Below are 18,232 nucleotides of genomic sequence, written 5' to 3' on the forward strand. Positions count from 1 at the left end.
ATGAGCTGAACTGCGCGGGGGTGGAGCCGCCACTCTCCGCGGGGCGTCAACTGACGAGAGAGCGTGTCGGCTGTCTGGTTCAGGTCGCCAAGGGATGTGTGTGGCTAACAGGGACTTCGTCACCTGCTGGCTCCACAGGAGGAGGCGTAGGGCGAGTTGTGATAACTGCCGCGAACGGATACCACCCTGTCGGTTGATATACGCCACGGCAGTCGTGCTGTCCGACCGGACCAGCACGTGCTTGTCCTGCACGAGAGGTCGAAACCTCCTCAGTGCAAGTAGCACCGCCAACAACTCTAGGCGATTGATATGCCAGCGCAGACGGGGCCCATCCACAGACCCGACACTTCGCGCCCGTTGCACACAGCACCCCAACCCTGCAGGGAGGCGTCTGCCGTCACCACGACGCACCTCTATACCTGCCCAAGAGGGACCCCTTTCCGTAAAAAGGTCATTGAAGACCACGGATGGTCGGACGCGATACTGATATGCCTGTCCCTCGAACGCGAACTGCAGGAACGGCCGGTGACGAGGGAGGATGGACACATGGAAGTACGCGTCCTTCAGGTCGATTGCCATGAACCAATCCTGACGCCTGACGGACGTCAGGATGCGCTTCTGCGTTAGCATCCTGAACGGCAGCTTGTGTGTAGGTGCTTGTTCAGGGTACGCAGGTCTAAGATGGGGCGCAGCCCGCCGCTTTTCTTTGGGACAATGAAATACGGGCTGTAAAACCTGGAGTACATCTCGGCCAGAGGGACGAGCTCGATCGCCCCCTTCGCCAGAAGTGTAGTGACCTCTGCCCGAAGCACGGGAGCATCGACCCCTCCCACTGAAGTGAAGAGGATCCCCCGAAACTTGGGTGGGTACTTGGCGAACTAAATCGCATAGCCGAGACGGATCGTCCTCTCTAGCCACCGTGCTGGTCTGGGAAGAGCCAGCCAGGCTCCCAGGGACCGAGACAGGGGGACCAGAGGTTCGATCTGCTTCATTGCCCCCGCAAGGGGTGGTTCGATGGCTGGCAGTACGGCTCCCTCGCCTTGGGGGAGACCCCGGGGAGGAGAGCGGCTCTGCCGAGATGCCTGCCTGGCGATACCGTGGCACACCGCACCGTATGACTGAGGGTGCTGGTGGCCACTGAGGGTTACAACCGCCCGTGTGTCTCGCCGGGACACAACGTGGGGTTGCCGAGCACCGTCCTGCGAAGGGTGAGAGCGGCTGTGAGGAAGACCCAGGGAGAGAGAAAGCTCTTTTTGTGAGAATGTGGGCACCAGGCCCTGAAAAGGGCCCGGCTGGTGTTGCTGGGACGGGGCAGGTACCGTACCAGTCCAACCCTCTAGCGATGTAGTTGCTTGGGTCAGGCCGGTGAACTCGATCTCCCTGGGTTCATCCCGTCAGGAACGCTTCTGCTTCCGCGGAGGTTGGTGACGGGATGGTGCTCTCCTCTTCGACGTCCTTCTCCGGGAGGCCGCCTGTGCAGGGGGCGCTGGAGCCGGAGTCTGAGTCGTAGAGGGGCGGGGCTGCTGGGCAGCAGACTTACACGCCTTGGAAGGGAGCCTTGGTCGATCTCTCCAGGTGGCAGCTGTCTGCGGGCACAAGTGTACTGCGACTGCATGTTCCACCTGGGGAATATCGACATAGCCCTTAGCTGCCCCGTCATCGAGGGAGGTCAGGGCGACCGAGCTAGTCTGACGTGCACGCGCCGAGAAGGGGGCATTCCAGGTCCGACTGAGCTCATCATGCACTTCCGGGAAAAATGGCACCGGGGCCGACCGCGGCTTAGAGTCGCTGCCGGCGCCGAGAAACCACGTATCCAGCCGCGAGCGCTGGGGAAGAGGCGGTGCGGTGCACTGCAGCCCAATACTCGTGGCGGCCCGGGAAAGCATGGTTGACATCTCAACGTCCGCTTCCTCCTGAGCTCGACCCCCCGGAGGAGGGAGCTCCAAGGAGTCGTCGGGGTCGGATGCCAAGAGGTCGCCCTCCGATGCTGCAAGCAACATCTCATCGCCGTCACGCCCCATGTCCGAGTGCGTGACTGAGGAGCAAGGCGGCGTACCGCCTTTTCCGGGACGGTCAGACGAGCGAGGCGGGGCGTGAACGGTCCGCGAGCCAGGGGCTGACGGATTGAGGCTAACGGTGATCCCCCTATCACCCTCGTTGCTCGCCGAGGCGGACGGCAGGGCTGATGCCCATGCTGCCGCGGGACGGGAAGCATTCGAGGTGGTGACTGATTCCCAAAAGAACACAGCCACCCGTGACCACAACGTCTGTATCATCATTCGCCCGCAGTGCGGGCATGACGAATCCACAAACGCTGCCTCAGCGTGCCTGAGTCCCAGACACTTGAGGCAGACATCGTGTCCGTCCCTCTTCTCGATGAGTGCGTTGCACCCACGAGCACAGCGGGACATGCCACGCTGAAGAAATTAACTCTTTTAGAGAGAAGCTTTGGAAGTTGCCGAGACGCCCAGGGGAAGTCACAGAAGAAGGGACAGTCCGCTGCACCACGTCGTAAGACCAGCAACAGTAGTAGAGCCACGAAGTCGTCAGCATCAGGATGCAAAGGCTTCGAAGAACAAAAGGTGAATGAATGCAGCACGCCGGCTCCCTTTTATACCCGGATATCCGGGTGGGGACCAGCATGCAAATTTCATTGGCAAATTTTCATTGGCCTGTTCAGTCAGAGATGATAGGTTCTCAAGTCAAACCCCATTCTGTCGACACAACGTCGAGAGACCGACAGAAAGGGAACACATGATTTCATACCCATTATATAACATTGAAGAGATTGTAAAACTAAATAATAACAACTGAATAAAATGATATATCAAATGTTTTATTGCATTTATATTGGTTTTAATGTCAGTATTGGCTTTCCGTCAGCCACAACCGAAACAATTTTGGCCCAAGAAAAATCCTGTTCAGACGCAAAATAAAAACGACATATGTATCTGAAAAATTCAAGCATGCTCAAGCGCACCACACTGTGTTCAAAGAAGTCCTGTACAGACAGAGATTATGTCTTGCTGAGTGACACTGGCAGAGCGCGGATCCTCTCTTATTGAAAGTGTTTATCTTAAAAATAATTTTGATATGCAAGTCTTTTTTATGGACATTTTCAAAATAGATGAGCATCTTTTTTTTATTTATTATTTTGCTCTCCCCAAGAAGTTCCTTTGCAAAACTCAAGAATATTTTACTTTCCCTCAGAAAACTCGCATTCCCGAGATTATTTTGTGCCCCCTTCTTTAAACCTGAGCTCTTACTTGGACGAAAAAAGTTACCCTTCTGCTTTCACCCAAGGTTAAGACAATAGTTTGTCTTATTCTGAATTGGTTCATATGGATTATTTTCATGCATTTGATCTACATTATCACGATATGAATTACATTTAAAATGCTCATATGCTTCTGCATACGGTGACTGGCTGGTTTGGCAGCACTGTACCGACAGCCACTATTGACTTTAACACGTCCTCTCCCACACTCGCTTCAAGTTACTATAAAAAAGAAACACTGCAGTACAATAACATAAAGAACAAGATTCAAAGGACAAGAAAATAACAAAAAGGAAAATTAAAGGAAAAGGTAAATCTCAATTAGATTACTTTTTTCTTTAATAAAAAAACTTATTCATATTGTTATCAATAAGTTTAATAGATTTAGCAGTAAGCGAAATCTCTGCAAGAAAGACATCGAACCTAGGCAAAATCTTGAGAAATGTGTTTTTGTGAATAAAAAAATTACAACGCAAAATAAAATAAAAATACAGCAAGATTGATATCATGGTCACTGTAATTTTTTTTATAAATATATCTTTCAATATCGCCCTCCTGTGGATCTCTTTTAATGAATTATCAACAATTTAAGGGCATTTATGCATGTAATGTGGTCAAATTACTGTGATCTAAAATATGATCATGTGATTGATGTGATACTAGCAGCTACGTCAATTCTTTTTTTTTTGAGTGCTGGTAAGGTGACCCCCAAGAGCTTTGACACAATTCGAACACTAAATATCATTGTTGACTTTTGATTGAAAATGTGCTGTTTTGTGTCCCCATAGATCTTGTTGCACAGAGAGGAGAGAAGCTGGAGCTGCTCATCGATAAAACTGAGAATTTGGTAGATTCTGTGAGTTTGGATTGGGTTTTCTGTTTTCTGTATCTTGTATCCTGATATGCATGCTAACTCTTGTAATTTCTCTTGTACATGCAGTCTGTCACCTTTAAAACAACAAGCCGTAACCTGGCTCATGCCATGTGTATGAAGAACCTAAAGTTAACCTTTATTGTCATAATAGTTGTACTGGTAAGTGCTGAAGCCCATCGCAACACTGTAATAGACAAATGCATGAGTTTACCTTATTTCATTTGAGAAACACGTATAGAACTAGTTCTAGGTTTTTCATTTTATTGTGTATTTATAATATTATAATTTATTTAGTCTTCTCAGGAAAAGGTGAGATTTGCTTGTTTCCCCTTTAATGCCCACACTGAAATCAAAATGAAAGTGTTTTTTCCTTTTATTAAAAAACAGCTAGCCTTAAAAATGTCAATAAACTGATCTTAAGCACTTACAAAAGTTGCATTTAGAAGATATACGCATTCAAAACTGACAGTCTGGCATGTGTGCTCAAAAAATATTAGAATTTTCATGACATCATGCTACACTTCAGCCTCTAGTCAAAGTTCTTGTCCAATCAAATCAGAAGAGTCCCGCCCCCTTCACTATCCGCCCCACTTACTATCATATCAGCAACATTTTTTATGTCCAACATGGTGAATGAGGCATAGTGGACGAGATTGTAGATAGTGTATGATCCAGACACTGTAAACATTAACAATGAAGTCTTAATTTCGTGTCACTTTCACGCGAGCAGTTGCACTTGAGTGTCCTCCGGTTAAGAGACACAATAACACAGAGCTGATCATATCTGCCGATCATACGAGCAAATCCGCTGAGAAAACAAAATGTATTTTACCCCTTCCAAGTCTGCACAGAATATTAAATGTTTAGGCTCTATCGAAGAGATCAGACATTGCAGCCTTGATAAGTAAAGGAAATGACAAATGACCAGTGTTAATAACAAGCTTCAAATGACACTGGTATAACTGATGTTTCTAATCTTTTCAATAGACTTTAACGCCACTGTGGCCATCACGCTGTTAAATGCAGCTTTGCCAGACTGACTTTGCCGTAAACAAAACGCTATTAGTTATTTTGAAATGGGGAGGGGCCACTCGATGACCCTCATTTATCAAACGAACGTAGAACCAGCGTACATAAAGTGACAAAATCTGCTTGCGACAACTCTCAGGTGTGTCAAACTTTCGTATGCGGCCAATTCCGGCCTACGAATAATCGTAAATGTGGCAGCTGAAATCGATCCTCATTTACAAATCGCGCCCCTATAAATTCAAGGTGTAAAAGCCTCGCCCTTAGATTTTGCGACATGGAGAAACGTAATCCGGCCAAAAAGAGGAACATTTCCTATTAAGAGATTAAACTTTAACCTTGAAAAGCGAAACAAACAATGTTGGGGAAGTTACTTTTAAAAGTCACTAGTTACAATATCGAGTAACTCCATAAAACGTTACTAATTATGTTATTTAGTTTCTTTTTGTGGGAAGTAGCAAAGTACTTTTGCTTTACTTTTTCTCACCTGACTGATGCTCTTGCTTTTCCTACATGCTAGTAGCTGTGAATGCCATACAAAAGATGGCAAAATTATCAGCACAACTAAAACCGTTTAATAAAGTTTTATTTGCAAAATAGTCTTAAGTAAAAAAATTATTATAGCCTATATCCTTGGAGGAATGTATTCATAGGGTTGATCTATTACTTTGAGGTAACAAAGTATCTATATACATGTACAAATAAACGAGGCACTTATCTATCCCTCTTTTAAAATAATAATTGTAATGTACAATTACTAAATTATGAAATTCTTCTTTCAGACGAATACAGTCGGGGTTATTAAACCATCTATCTTTGCTCTTCCATGCTTATAAATGGGTGCATGAGATTTTGCCACTGTAATCAAGTTCCATAGAAGGGAAGGAAGGAGGCGGGAACCGTCGAACATTCAACAAACTTTAATCAAATAAAACAAACAATAAACACATAAATGAAAGACCGCCAATCACCTCACGGTCGACTGCCGGCCCCCAAACATAAACACCAATTCGAGCCCTGTCCTCTCTCATTGACAGTCCGATCGCTCGTCCATTTTATGCTCCACAATCTCCTCCGTGATACGAGACCTCGTCCCGCCTAACTCGCTACAGACACAAAAAGTGTATTCTTCAATAAAAAAACTGCTACATGGGAGGAGAGAGACAGGTCTGTAACTGTCGGTAGTAGAGGGGTAACTGCTCCATGGGGCCTTCTGAAGCGAATAGAAAAATATCCTATTTTCAACGTAATAAACTGTAATGTCCAACTTCCGTTACCCTACAGCTGCGTGTGTATGAGAGAATGGCGTTCTGACAAATGATGCGTGGTGTGTTGATGAATGCGGCAGCACAGAGGAGATAGCAACACAATCTGGACGTGCTAAACTAACATGTTAAAGCGTAATAGACATGCAGTTCATTGAAGGCATAAATTAATGAATCATTTAAAAGTACATGCCTCCGACTTCTATCAAAATGCTCAGCATAAATTAATGCTTTGCACGGTTACTAAGTGACGAGCTTCTTGTCCAGTGTTTCAAATATCTTGCGCTGCATTTTGGCATGTACTTTTAAATGATTTTCAACACACCGTCCCAACATCCAAACTTTACACATTTGTAAAAGTAAATTCAACATCTAGGATATAAAGTAAAGTAACCTTTTCTGGCCTGTACATCACAAACCTCACAGAAAATATGTTTTTACAACGTAACTACATCAATAATACAAAAATAAGTGTAAGACCTTGTACACCTCTAGTCAGAAAATCAATATGTTCTTTGAACAAGCATGACTGGAAGCTCGCGGGTAACCGACAGACTGGGTCAGCTTTACAAATCTGAGTGTTTAAAATGGAGGGACTTCATAGAACCAGGAACTCAACAGCCTTGAGAATGGATAAAGCAGTGTAGAATACAGATGATATGATGAAGATGAAGCACCAAAAAACTAAAACAAGACTTGGAACTACTCTCTGTTCTGTTTTAAAGGGGTGCTTTTATCTATTTTCTAAGTCTTTTTCTCCTGTTTTTTGTCTCAGGTGGTGTTGTACGTAATCGTGACCGCTGCCTGTGGAGGATTCAGCTGGCCGAGCTGTCGAAAGAAGTAGAGCATGTGTGAATCTCCATAGTCTAAACACCATTAGTTTTCTCCAGCTTAATTTATCCTAATTTGCACTTTCAAAGAGATTCTGACACACAGAAAGAAACCAAACAAATAGCAGAGTTCTTCTGTGTTCCGGTCCACGCATTGTCTCTGTTATATTTTTCCTATAGGTTTGGGTCTTTTGGGCTCTCTTTCAAAGTGTGTAATGCAGTTATACCACTGGTATATAATATATGGGATATTAAAGTGTTTTACCTAAACATTCACATAATCATAAACTTACTGTGATATATATTCTAACTCTGAATTCTTTTTCTTCTGAATTTCTTTTTTTCATGAAACAACAGTAGTGGACTGTAGTTATTATACTGTAAAAAAAATTAAAATGACAATGACAAAATAATTTAATTAATTTATAAAACTCACTGTATTACAAACAATTATGAATCTACTGTATAGAATTGCTTTGAATGAGAGAAGGACAAGGTTTTATCACACAAAAGCTTCAGTAAATATTTCACTAATTCAACTGTTTCCGATTGTCATTGATCTAAAGACAGAATTTTCATTTCTGGCTAAATAGTTTATTAGATCTCCTACTAACCTGGTTAAAATGTATTTCTTCACCTGAACTTTCATGGTATGGAGCAAACAGAGGGTAATAGTGATGTTAAAAAATTAATTAAATGAAATTGAGGTATAAACTACTGTCGTGCTTGCTCTTTCTTTTTTTATTTGGAGGTGTGCATCCCCCCAGAACTGCATTATAATTAAATAAAATATATAATGAAAATAAATTATTCTAGTTTAACTATAGTCTATAGACATATATTATCATCACTTAGTCTAATGGAAATAACAAAAAATAATTTAATTTTGGGATTTTAATAGAGCTTTGGATAAGGGTGGCTGCTAAATAATTGAATGTAAATGTAGAATTTGGGAAGGGGAAAAAAGATTTATGTTAATGTACTAAAAATATGCTTTACTAATTTCAAGCAAAGTGTATATATATATATATATATATATATATATATATATATATATATATATACAGTGCCCTCCACAATTATTGGCACCCCTGTTTAAGATGTGGTCGTGGACTTCTAAAAATTCTCCTTTCTTTTTTAAACAACATAGAACCCAAATGCAAAAAAAGATAAAAATCCAACCTTTCATTTAAGTACATTACTTTGGTGGTAAAAAAAATCACACATTTAGAAAGAAAAAAACTTGAAAACACCCCTAACAGTTCCGCTGAAAATTTAAAAAAAATTTAATATATTTTTCTGTAGTCGCTAAAGTTGGTCAGGGTATCTATGAACTTTTAATTAGTAATTCATGACTTCCTGTTTCCATGGGGTATAAATATGACGTGACAGAGGCCTAATTCTCTTACCCATTTGTCAACATGGCAAAGACAAGAGAACACACCATTCAAGTAAGGCAGATGTGTGTCGACCTTCATTAGTCAGGCAATGGCTACAAGAAAATAGCCACTCTACAATTGCCCATATCTACAGTCAGAGGAATCATTAAGAAGTTTAAAACAACTGGAACAGTGACAAACAAGGCTGGAAGAGGTCCCAAGTTTATCTTGCCATAACCCACAGTGAGGAGGATGGTACGAGAAGTAAAAAAAAGTCCTAAGCTCACTGTCACAGAATTGCATCAAAGAGTGGCATCTTGGGGTCACAAAGTCTCCAAAACAACCATCAGACGCTCTCTACATGCCAACAAGCTGTTTGGGAGGCATGCAAGAAAAAAGCCTTTTCTCACTAACACTAACAAACGTAAACGTCTGGAGTTTGCCAAGCGGCACTGGGACTTCAACTGGGATCGTGTGTTTTGGTCAAATGAGACTAAGATTGAGCTTTTTGGCAACAAACACTAACCAGGTCTGCCGAAAAGCACCTCATGCCCGCCGTGAATTATGGTGGAAGATCTGTGATGCTGTGGGCCTGTTTCTCTTTCAAAGGCCCTGGGAACCTTGTTAGGGTGCATGGCATTATGAACGCTTTGAACTACCAGGACATTTTAAATAAAAGCCTGATGGTCTCTGCCAGAAAGTTGACGATGGGTCGTCATGGGTCTTTCAGCAGGATAATGATCCAAAACATATGGCAAAATCTACACAAAAATGGTTCAGCAGTAACAAACTCAAGGTCCTCCCATTGCCATCTCCCAGACCTCAACCCAATCGAAAACCTGTGAGGCGAGCTAAAGAGGAGAGTGCATAAAAGAGGAACCAGGACACTGGATGATCTAGAAAGATGTGCAAAGAAGAATGGTCGAAGATCCCTCTCTCTGTGTTCTCCAATCTTGTGAATTGTTATATGAGGAGATTAAGTGCTGTCTTGTTGGCAAAAAGGGGTTGTACAAAGTATGAACATCAGGGGTTCCAATAATTGTGGGACACGTGATTCCAAGTTTTTTTTCTGTAGATGTGTGATTTTTTTTACCACCAAAGTAATGTACTTAAATGAATGGTTGGACTTTTCTCTTTTTTTGCATTTGGGTTCTATGTTTTAAAAAAAGGAGAATTTTTGGAAGTCCACAACCACATCTTAAACAGGGGTGCCAATAATTGTGGAGGGCACTGTATAACATTTCATAACATTTTAAAATAAATATAAATGTTTTATTATTTATCCTTAACAGGATAATGTTCTACAGTAATTCCAGTTCATTATAAAATGGAACATCGAACTATCCTCTTTCGCCCCATTGACTGACACTGAAGTCACCAGACTTCTCTCCAGCCACCCCACCACTCGTCTCCTTGACCCAATCCCCTCCCATCCCCTTCAGGCCATATTAAGCACACTCACCCCTGCACTCATACACATCATCAGCACCTCCCTGCTCACCGGCACTTACTGCCCCTACTGAAGAAACCTACATTGGACCCCTTTACTACCGACAGTTACAGACTGGTCTCTCTCCTCCCATGTATTGCTAAAACTCTTGAAAGGGCAGTTTCCAACCAGCTGTCTTCCTACCTATCCCAGAACAAACTACTGGATGACAAGCATTCTTGCTTCAAAACAAACCACTTCACTGAGACGGCACTGCTATTGGTCACAGAAGTACTGCGGCTAGGCAAGGCAGAATCTAAAACCTTGGTCCTGAAACTTCAGCCGCTAATAGATTATTAATGATAATCTTAAATCATTTTTTTTTATTTTGCCTTGTTGTGCAAGCACTGTCGAGCTTGTGCAGATGCTGCAGCATTTGCCAGAGGGGAACTGGAATCCCCTGGTCAGGCCCGGTTCAGGTTTTTTTTCTTCTCCAATGGAGTTTTGGGTCCCTCGCCACCGTTTGAATAATGTTTGCCTGGCCTCAGGGGCTGCTAGAATTTTATAGTCTTATTTAATTAACACTGCATAGAGGAAGTTATAGTATGTCTGATATTTGACCTGTGTTTTGACTTACATTTACATTTATTGATTTGGCAGACGCTTTTATCCAAAGCGACTTACAAGTAGTTTTTTTTTACAGTGGCACATTACTGCAGAGCAATCAGGGGTAAGGTGCCTTGCTCAAGGGCACTTCAGTCATGACCTACTGGCACTGAGATTTGAACAGGCAACCTTCTGATCACAAGCCCAAAATTCTAACCACTAGGCCACATAAATAATTATAAATTATAAATAAAGCTGGCTTGAATTGACCTACCTGCCGCGTTTGACACTGTCAATTACCAGATGATCCACTCTCCGCTGGTTCAAATCCTACCTCTCCGGCAGATCCTTCAGGGTGTCATGGAGGGCTTGCTGTCCACTGCTCACCACATGATCACTTGGGTCCCTCAGGGATCGGTACTTGGACAGCAGCTTTTTCCCATCTACACTACAGCCTTGGGCCCCATCATACAAGCACATGGCTTCTCGTATCACTTTTATTCTGACGACACCTAAATCTGCATCTCGTTTCACACAGACGATGCCATTGTAGCAACTCACATAACAGATAACAATCTCAAGGTTGGACTACTGCAATGCTCTCCTTGCTGGTCTTCCTGCAAAGGCTATCAAACCACTCCAGCTGGTTCAAAATGCAGCAGCACGCCTCGTCTTCCAACAACCCAAAAGGGCTCATATGACACCTCATTTTATCTCTCTCCACTGGCTACCGGTTGAAGCCCTTATCAGATTCAAGTCACTGATGCTTGCCTACAGGACTATCACTGGATCTGCACCGGCAGACTTTCACACCCTCGTACACACCATCAAGAACCCTGCGTTCAGCAAACAAGCGGCGGCTTGTATTGCCTTCTCATAAGGGCAGTAAAATGCTTTCCAGCTCATTCTCCTTCACAACTCCTTTCTGTTGGAACATTCTTCCTAACTCGATCCGGTCAACCACATCTCTCACAACCTTCTGAAAACGACTTAAAACCCATCTCTTCTGTGAATACTTGACAGACAAATGAAAGAAAATGTACACTAACCCTCTCTTTTTCTCTCAACAGATAGTGGTCTAGCTTTTGATGAAACTAGTCACTTTGTATTAGCACCTATTGTTTTATTGCTCCTGTATGACATATCCCTGAAGGATAAATGCGTCTGCTAAATGTAATGTAAATGTTGTTTTGCAGTTATCTGGGGTGTGTTCCTCTATGTGAGACTTTAAAGAGCATATTGCAAGTTCGAGCACCCAATATATAGAAAAATACTTTAAAATATACTTTTGGAGTCGTTTTTGTGAGAAAATGTTATCTAAAAACTGTCAAATTGGAAGTGACGCCACTGAGCACAGTCAATTTATCGCAATGACAGTTCGAATGCTGAGGAAATTGTAAAAAATGCTGAGGAAATTGTAAAAAATAACATTTATACAAAACAGCGGAAAACAGCCATACAGTATTAGACAGAACAACAGTCAGAGGAGACAAATTGATTTCTGGAGGAGAAACAGTGGAGAACAGCACATGTGTCTTGGTGAGAGACCAGAGTTGGCTTATACAGACGTGCTCAAATTTTCTGGTACCCTTCCACAAAAAAACGAAGAATGCACAATTTTCTCTGAAATAACTTGAAAATTACAAAAGTAATTTGAATCCACCATTGTTTATTTCATATTTAATCGAAATCAGACTTTGCTTTTCATTTTTTATTCAATGTAATATTGTTTATAATAAAACACATGAAAATGTCATGGACAAAAATCTTCCGTCTGTGAACATAGAGAACATGACTTGCCAAAAACCTCCAGTTTTGACTCATATGTCCAAAGGACATTCTCCCAGAAGGATTGTGGCGTGTCAATATGAATTTTGGAAAATTCCAGTCTGGCAATTTTGCGGGTATCGATAGCTCGAACCTTATTGTCACGATTCTGCCCCATCATGTCATTGTCTTTCTTGGTCTTGTGACAGTGTCATAGCAGTGCCTCATGTTTTGTGTGGAGAGAAATGGATTATTGTTATTGTTACCTATAAAGCATCGCATAAACTTTAAAATCTTGCTTATTACTTTTAAAGCCTTGCATGGTTTAGCTCCTCACTACTTGAGAGAACTTCTAACGTATTATAGTCCATCACGTGCACTACGCTGTCAGGTGTCAGGTCATTTGGTAATACCTAGAATTTCAAAATCAAGTGCAGGCGGCAGATCCTTTTCCTATCTAGTGCCTAAACTTTGGAACAGTCTTCCCTGCAGTGTCCGGGAGGCAGACACACTCTGTCAGTTTAAATCTAGACTAAAGACGCATCTTTTTAATCTTGCATACACTACACTATCATAATATATATATTTCAAAGATCTAGGCTGCACTAGTTAGATCAACCGGAACCAGGGACACTTCCAATAACAACTGATGCATTTGTTGCATCAAAGAGTGCAGAACAGTACTCTACTCTCAGCCAGTCTTGTCTCATTGTTCCAAGGTTACTGGAATGAAGATAGGCAGATCTAGACGTTTTTAGGGCTTTCCTGTATTTTTTAATACTATCCTTCCAGGCAGTACGAAATACCTCTAATTTAGTTTTCTTAAAGTTGCGCTCCATTTTTCGTGCCGCTTTCTTTAGAGCCTGAGTGAGTTCATTATTCCACGGTGTCAGTCTGTCATTTTTAATCTTCTTTAAGCGCAGAGGAGCAACTATGTCTAGCGTTTCCGAGAAGGTGGCATTAATATTTTCAATGGTAAAGTCAAGATATTCAACGTTATTACTCATGCTAGAGATTTGAGACAATTCAGGCAAATTATCAAGAAACGCACCTTTTGTAGTCGAAGTTATTGTTCTACAATATTTGTAACTTGGAGTTTGATTTGCCACCATTGGGTAGTGAAGCAAGCATGATACCAGATAATGTTCCAAAATGTCTTCGCTCTGCTGAAGGATTTTCACGTCGCCCACGTTTATACCGTAAGACAATATTAAATCTAAAGTATGATTACGAAGGTGAGTGGGTCCCGACACATGTTGACTAACGCCCATGGAGTTAAGAGTGTCTTTGAAAGCCATTCCTAAAGCATCTGTATCATTATCTACATGAATGTTAAAGTCACCAACAACAAGGACTCTGTCTGCAGCCAGTACTAGTTCTGATAAGAACCCACCAAATTCTTTAATAAAATCTGTGTGGTATAATGTCACGACATCAGTTGTAGTGACTAGATGGAAAGTAAAGTCTGTATCCTAGAGTGCTACCAAAATAGTGAATAGTTTTCGGACAGAATCCAGCTGCAGAAGCCGCAATCCGAGCTCAGGGCTCTGGGTGAGAGACGCCCGCTGGCAGCGGGGAATCCGGAGGTTGGGCCAGAGAATTCTCTGGGAAACAATCCTTGGGGCGAACAGAAGGATATTCCTTAGGAGGTCCTTTTAATCCTTCGTTAAAGCACAGGCATGCAAATGCCACCATGCAATCCGCAGAGTGATTTGTCCGTTTGCATGACTGGACCGACAGGAAGGAAGTCCTCAGGCTGTCCGCCGTGCCGACAGGGAATGAATGCTTGGAAGAAATCCACTTAGACCGACAGGTGGGGATGACATGATCCACACGACCGACTGGACAGGAGTACTGGGATGAAATCCACTTAGACCGACAGGAGAAGCGTGCAGGAGACGATCTCCCACAAGAGTAGCCAATTCCCTAGGTCAGGGGCGCAACTACCCAGTGTTAGGGGGTATGAAGAAACAGTTTTGGCCCCCCCGCTAAATAAAAAGTGTGCCGGACATCATCATGTATGGGCTTGAAATAATAAAGGTTTATTTTAAAAGTATATCAGACAGCTAATGTAAGCCTACCATAATTATATAATATATGAACACAAATATAAAAATGTATTCATGGAAATTTCTCTGCCATTTCTTTCTTTTTGCCGTATCTAAAACGTACTGATCCGTACCGAAACGTGTCACAAGTGTATCGTTGTAACCGTTACACCCCCACCTTTTCCATATTAATAATATTAAGAAATTAATCTGTTGGTATCAAGCTCCCTCTACACTTCCACCTAATGTTGCTTTCCCCTGGGTTTCCTGATCCACCATCCTCACACCTGAATAAAATTAAGTCGCTGTTAAACATAGCAGCCTAAATTCCATTTTTAAATCAGCCTAGGGATGGCATCAGATAAGACAACTATTATGCAGTAAGGTTGTGCTGTTTAAATTAAATGAACATTTGGGATTTTATAAAGTACAAATATGACACACACACACACACGCACACATACATACATATAGAAAAGTAATTACAGGGTCACATCTCTCTCTGTTTAAAGGTCTGTGCTGATTTATATACATACATACATACATACATACATACATACACATATAGCACAGATCTTTAAAGAGAGAGAAATGTGGCCCTAATTACAGCTTCCATGTCACCCAGCAGATATAAAGTAGCCTGTATGTCTAACAGCACAGCTGAGCTAACATGAAGCTAATGGTAAAAAAATCCATGATAAACCAGCCTTATTGCACAAGTAGGGTGGCCATTTACATAACACCAAAAAGGAGGACACTTTGCGGCATTTAGTGAGGCAAGAATAACTGCATCTGGTGTACTCGCAAATACAATACAATTTTGTATATCATATCTATGGTATCATGATACAGTGATTCTGAAATAGCCTACTCTATTCATTGCCAGACAATTTGATCAACAACATATCTTTATGTAGACCTATGTGTAACAGAAGAGGCAAAAAAATGTTTGTTCACAGTATTTGTATTTATTCAAGACACTCCTGTATGACTGGTGATGCTTGACTGCATGATAGACTTTACAAAGCTCTGCAGCGGAGATTTTGTCATACTGAGGTGATGTTGCCTCTCGAAATTAAGACCTAAGGGAAGACGTACCAGCAGCTCATCGGTTAACTTTGTTTTTCAGTGCTGGCATGTCGGTCAATGGCGGCTTTCCCTTTACTACTAACGTCCACTTCACAGCGACATAGTGTGCAAAATCCATGGAAAGCATTTCTACTGCTTTTTTATATGAATTTGTGCCCTTTTGTCCATTCCGGACTAAATGATGTCTGACGTTTCAGCATGTTAACTTATGATGTGACGTAGCCAGTATGTGGACTCCACCTTCACGTCGTGGAGGCTTGTTTACGTTTTTAACCAATTATATATCAGATATTTATTTGACACCTCTTTCAGCCAATCATTTGTTTGACCGGAGATCTTACAGCGTCAGACGCTATGCTGCTGCGTCCCAATAAAGGTTTTGAGCGCGTTTTTTAAGGCCGATTCAGCGCAACTCAGAAAAACAACTAGGGTAACATACTACCATTCTTCTTGTCAGTGTTGTTTTCAATTCTGGTGTAGTGTAACACAAGCTGCTTTACCTGGTTGGTGGACATGGATTACAAACAATGTTTCTGCATTCGCCTGTTCCATCAGCTTAGTCAACAAATGCAAGTGTATTGCGCTGCCCACAGGGAAGCAAACTTAGTAACATGTTAATTCTTTTAACCATGTGCATAAAAAATAACTGCTTTTTGAAAAAAAACATTTGAATTACCAAGACCATACTGAATGGTAGAACTCAAACTCAAACAAACAAACAGAAATAGAGTTTATTAACACTGCACTATGCTGCTAACATTATTAAATTGATTAATAAGAAAACATTGAATGACTTACCATAGTTTCATCCCCTCAGGAGCTGAGAAATGTTCCATTGGGCATGCTCTCAGCCTCTGCGCGCCAGTTGCAACATCCGAAGTGCGCTTAAGCAGCAATTAAATGCGTGGAGTACTGTATATTTTACTTGCGTTTGTAAGTTTTTTAATGATTACTTTAATGACAAAACACAGGTAATAGTAAGTAAATATTGCTTGATATTTTCATTTAAATGTATCTATGTATTACAGCATAAATAATTACAAATGAACCTCAAGTAATAAATTGAATTAAAAGTGTCATTGTTAAAAGTTATTTTTATTTTGTAATTTAATTCAAAGAAGGAAACTTTTATTATATGCTTGATTCATTACGCACAAAGTGAAATATTTCAAGGATTTTTTTTTATGATGATGGCTAAGATACAGCTAAAAAAAATCATCAATATTACAAGCCAATTCTTCAATCCATGTAGTTTTAATCTCTTTTTAAAATGTCACAAGATAACATATAGAACCATACAACCTTCCCAGTTATTTTTTTTATGAAAAATAAAATAAGTATGAATAATAAAAAAAAAATTCTACCACTAAATGTCATATTTGTGCCTGAGATTTAGACAGCTTCATTTTCCTGTTAGAGCAACACATCTCTGGTTAACTGGTCAGTTCTTATAGCAGCCCTTATCATTTCTTGATTTGCTTTAACTAGGACAAGAAACAGATGGAAGGTCAAATGGCTCACCTGGTTCAAAGCTTTTCCATACTTTGCATGTCAAGGCTTCATACCGTGGCAGTGAAATGGGCTTTATCTGCCTTAGCTGGAACCAATTTCAGGTACTGTTGCCACAAGACCTTTGTCTCTCAGAGACAACTGTCCCGCCAGATTAACATCAAGACCCCTGATTGACACAGAAGGGATTCTCGCAGGGTGGAGGATTTTGTTAGCTTTTAGTATTGTCTGTTGTGATGCACATACATGTTGAGAAGTTAAAAATTGTCAGTTAAATTGTCTACAATTTGCACAATAACTAAATGCATGGTATGTTGGTCAAAACTGAACATTTTATTTTCAGGGAAACTGTCACTATTCACAGCTCCTGTCAGCATTAATGTCAAATTAAAATTTTGTTACAATGGACACTTTAAAACACCACCTAACCATATGACATGCAATGAAATGCTTTTTACTTCCACTCCGTAACAGATTTAACAAATTAAGGTTAAATATTTATTTGTAGTACTGAATTGAATTACAGTACAATATAATATACAGTATATGTAAATATGACATAGAATGTTTTTACTGTATGTCTGCTAAATTGGCAAATTAAATTGCAATTAAAATGGAATCACAATCAACCCATCAAAAGTTACATTTCATTTGATAGTCCACTTTAGACATTATACGGAATAAAGGCAATTTTGCAACTACATGCCAACTAATAGAGTATTAGTAGATTGATAGGTTAAGGTTAGATTTAGGGTTGTGTTTTACTTTAAAGTGTTAAATATGTATTGACAGTGTAGGGGACCACGACAGTGAAAACATGAGCACTATTATGCAGCTGTATGCAGAGATTGTTAGATCTAAGGGATGAAATAAGCGCATATGAACGCGACCAAACATCAACATACTGAAAAAACATACTGGAAGCAAATTTGTTTTATTTCTGTTTTGAAAGCCGTGAGGCTGTAAGACTGTAAGTGTGTGTTATATATCTGGAATGGTGAGAAAACTTTAGCCGGTAAAGTTTGAATCCTGTTCGGCTAGCGTGTGGAGAGTAGGCAGTCTTTTGTGGCTGCTCGAATGCTTTCAAACATGAGGGTTTTCACCACAAACACAATCCGGTCAAATGTGTTTTC

At 41.3% G+C, this 18,232-nt stretch overlaps 1 protein-coding gene across 3 annotated transcripts in view; it reads left to right on the forward strand.

The window, feature by feature from the left end:
- Positions 1-7,990, forward strand: part of sybl1 (synaptobrevin-like 1) — a 38,184-nt gene extending 30,194 nt beyond the window's left edge. For 2 of the 3 annotated variants that reach the window (XM_079479991.1, XM_079479992.1), the window contains exons 6-8: positions 4,066-4,133; positions 4,218-4,310; positions 7,218-7,990. In XM_079479991.1, coding sequence (XP_079336117.1) covers positions 4,066-4,133; positions 4,218-4,310; positions 7,218-7,286 — 230 coding nt within the window. In that variant the 3' untranslated portion in view covers positions 7,287-7,990. The remainder of the gene's footprint in view (positions 1-4,065; positions 4,134-4,217; positions 4,311-7,217) is intronic. The other variant, XM_079479993.1, reaches the window with a different exon arrangement.
- Positions 7,991-18,232: the final 10,242 nt, after the last annotated feature.

This window comes from Barbatula barbatula, assembly GCF_947034865.1.
Source record: "Barbatula barbatula genome assembly, chromosome: 18".
Taxonomy (NCBI): domain Eukaryota; kingdom Metazoa; phylum Chordata; class Actinopteri; order Cypriniformes; family Nemacheilidae; genus Barbatula; species Barbatula barbatula.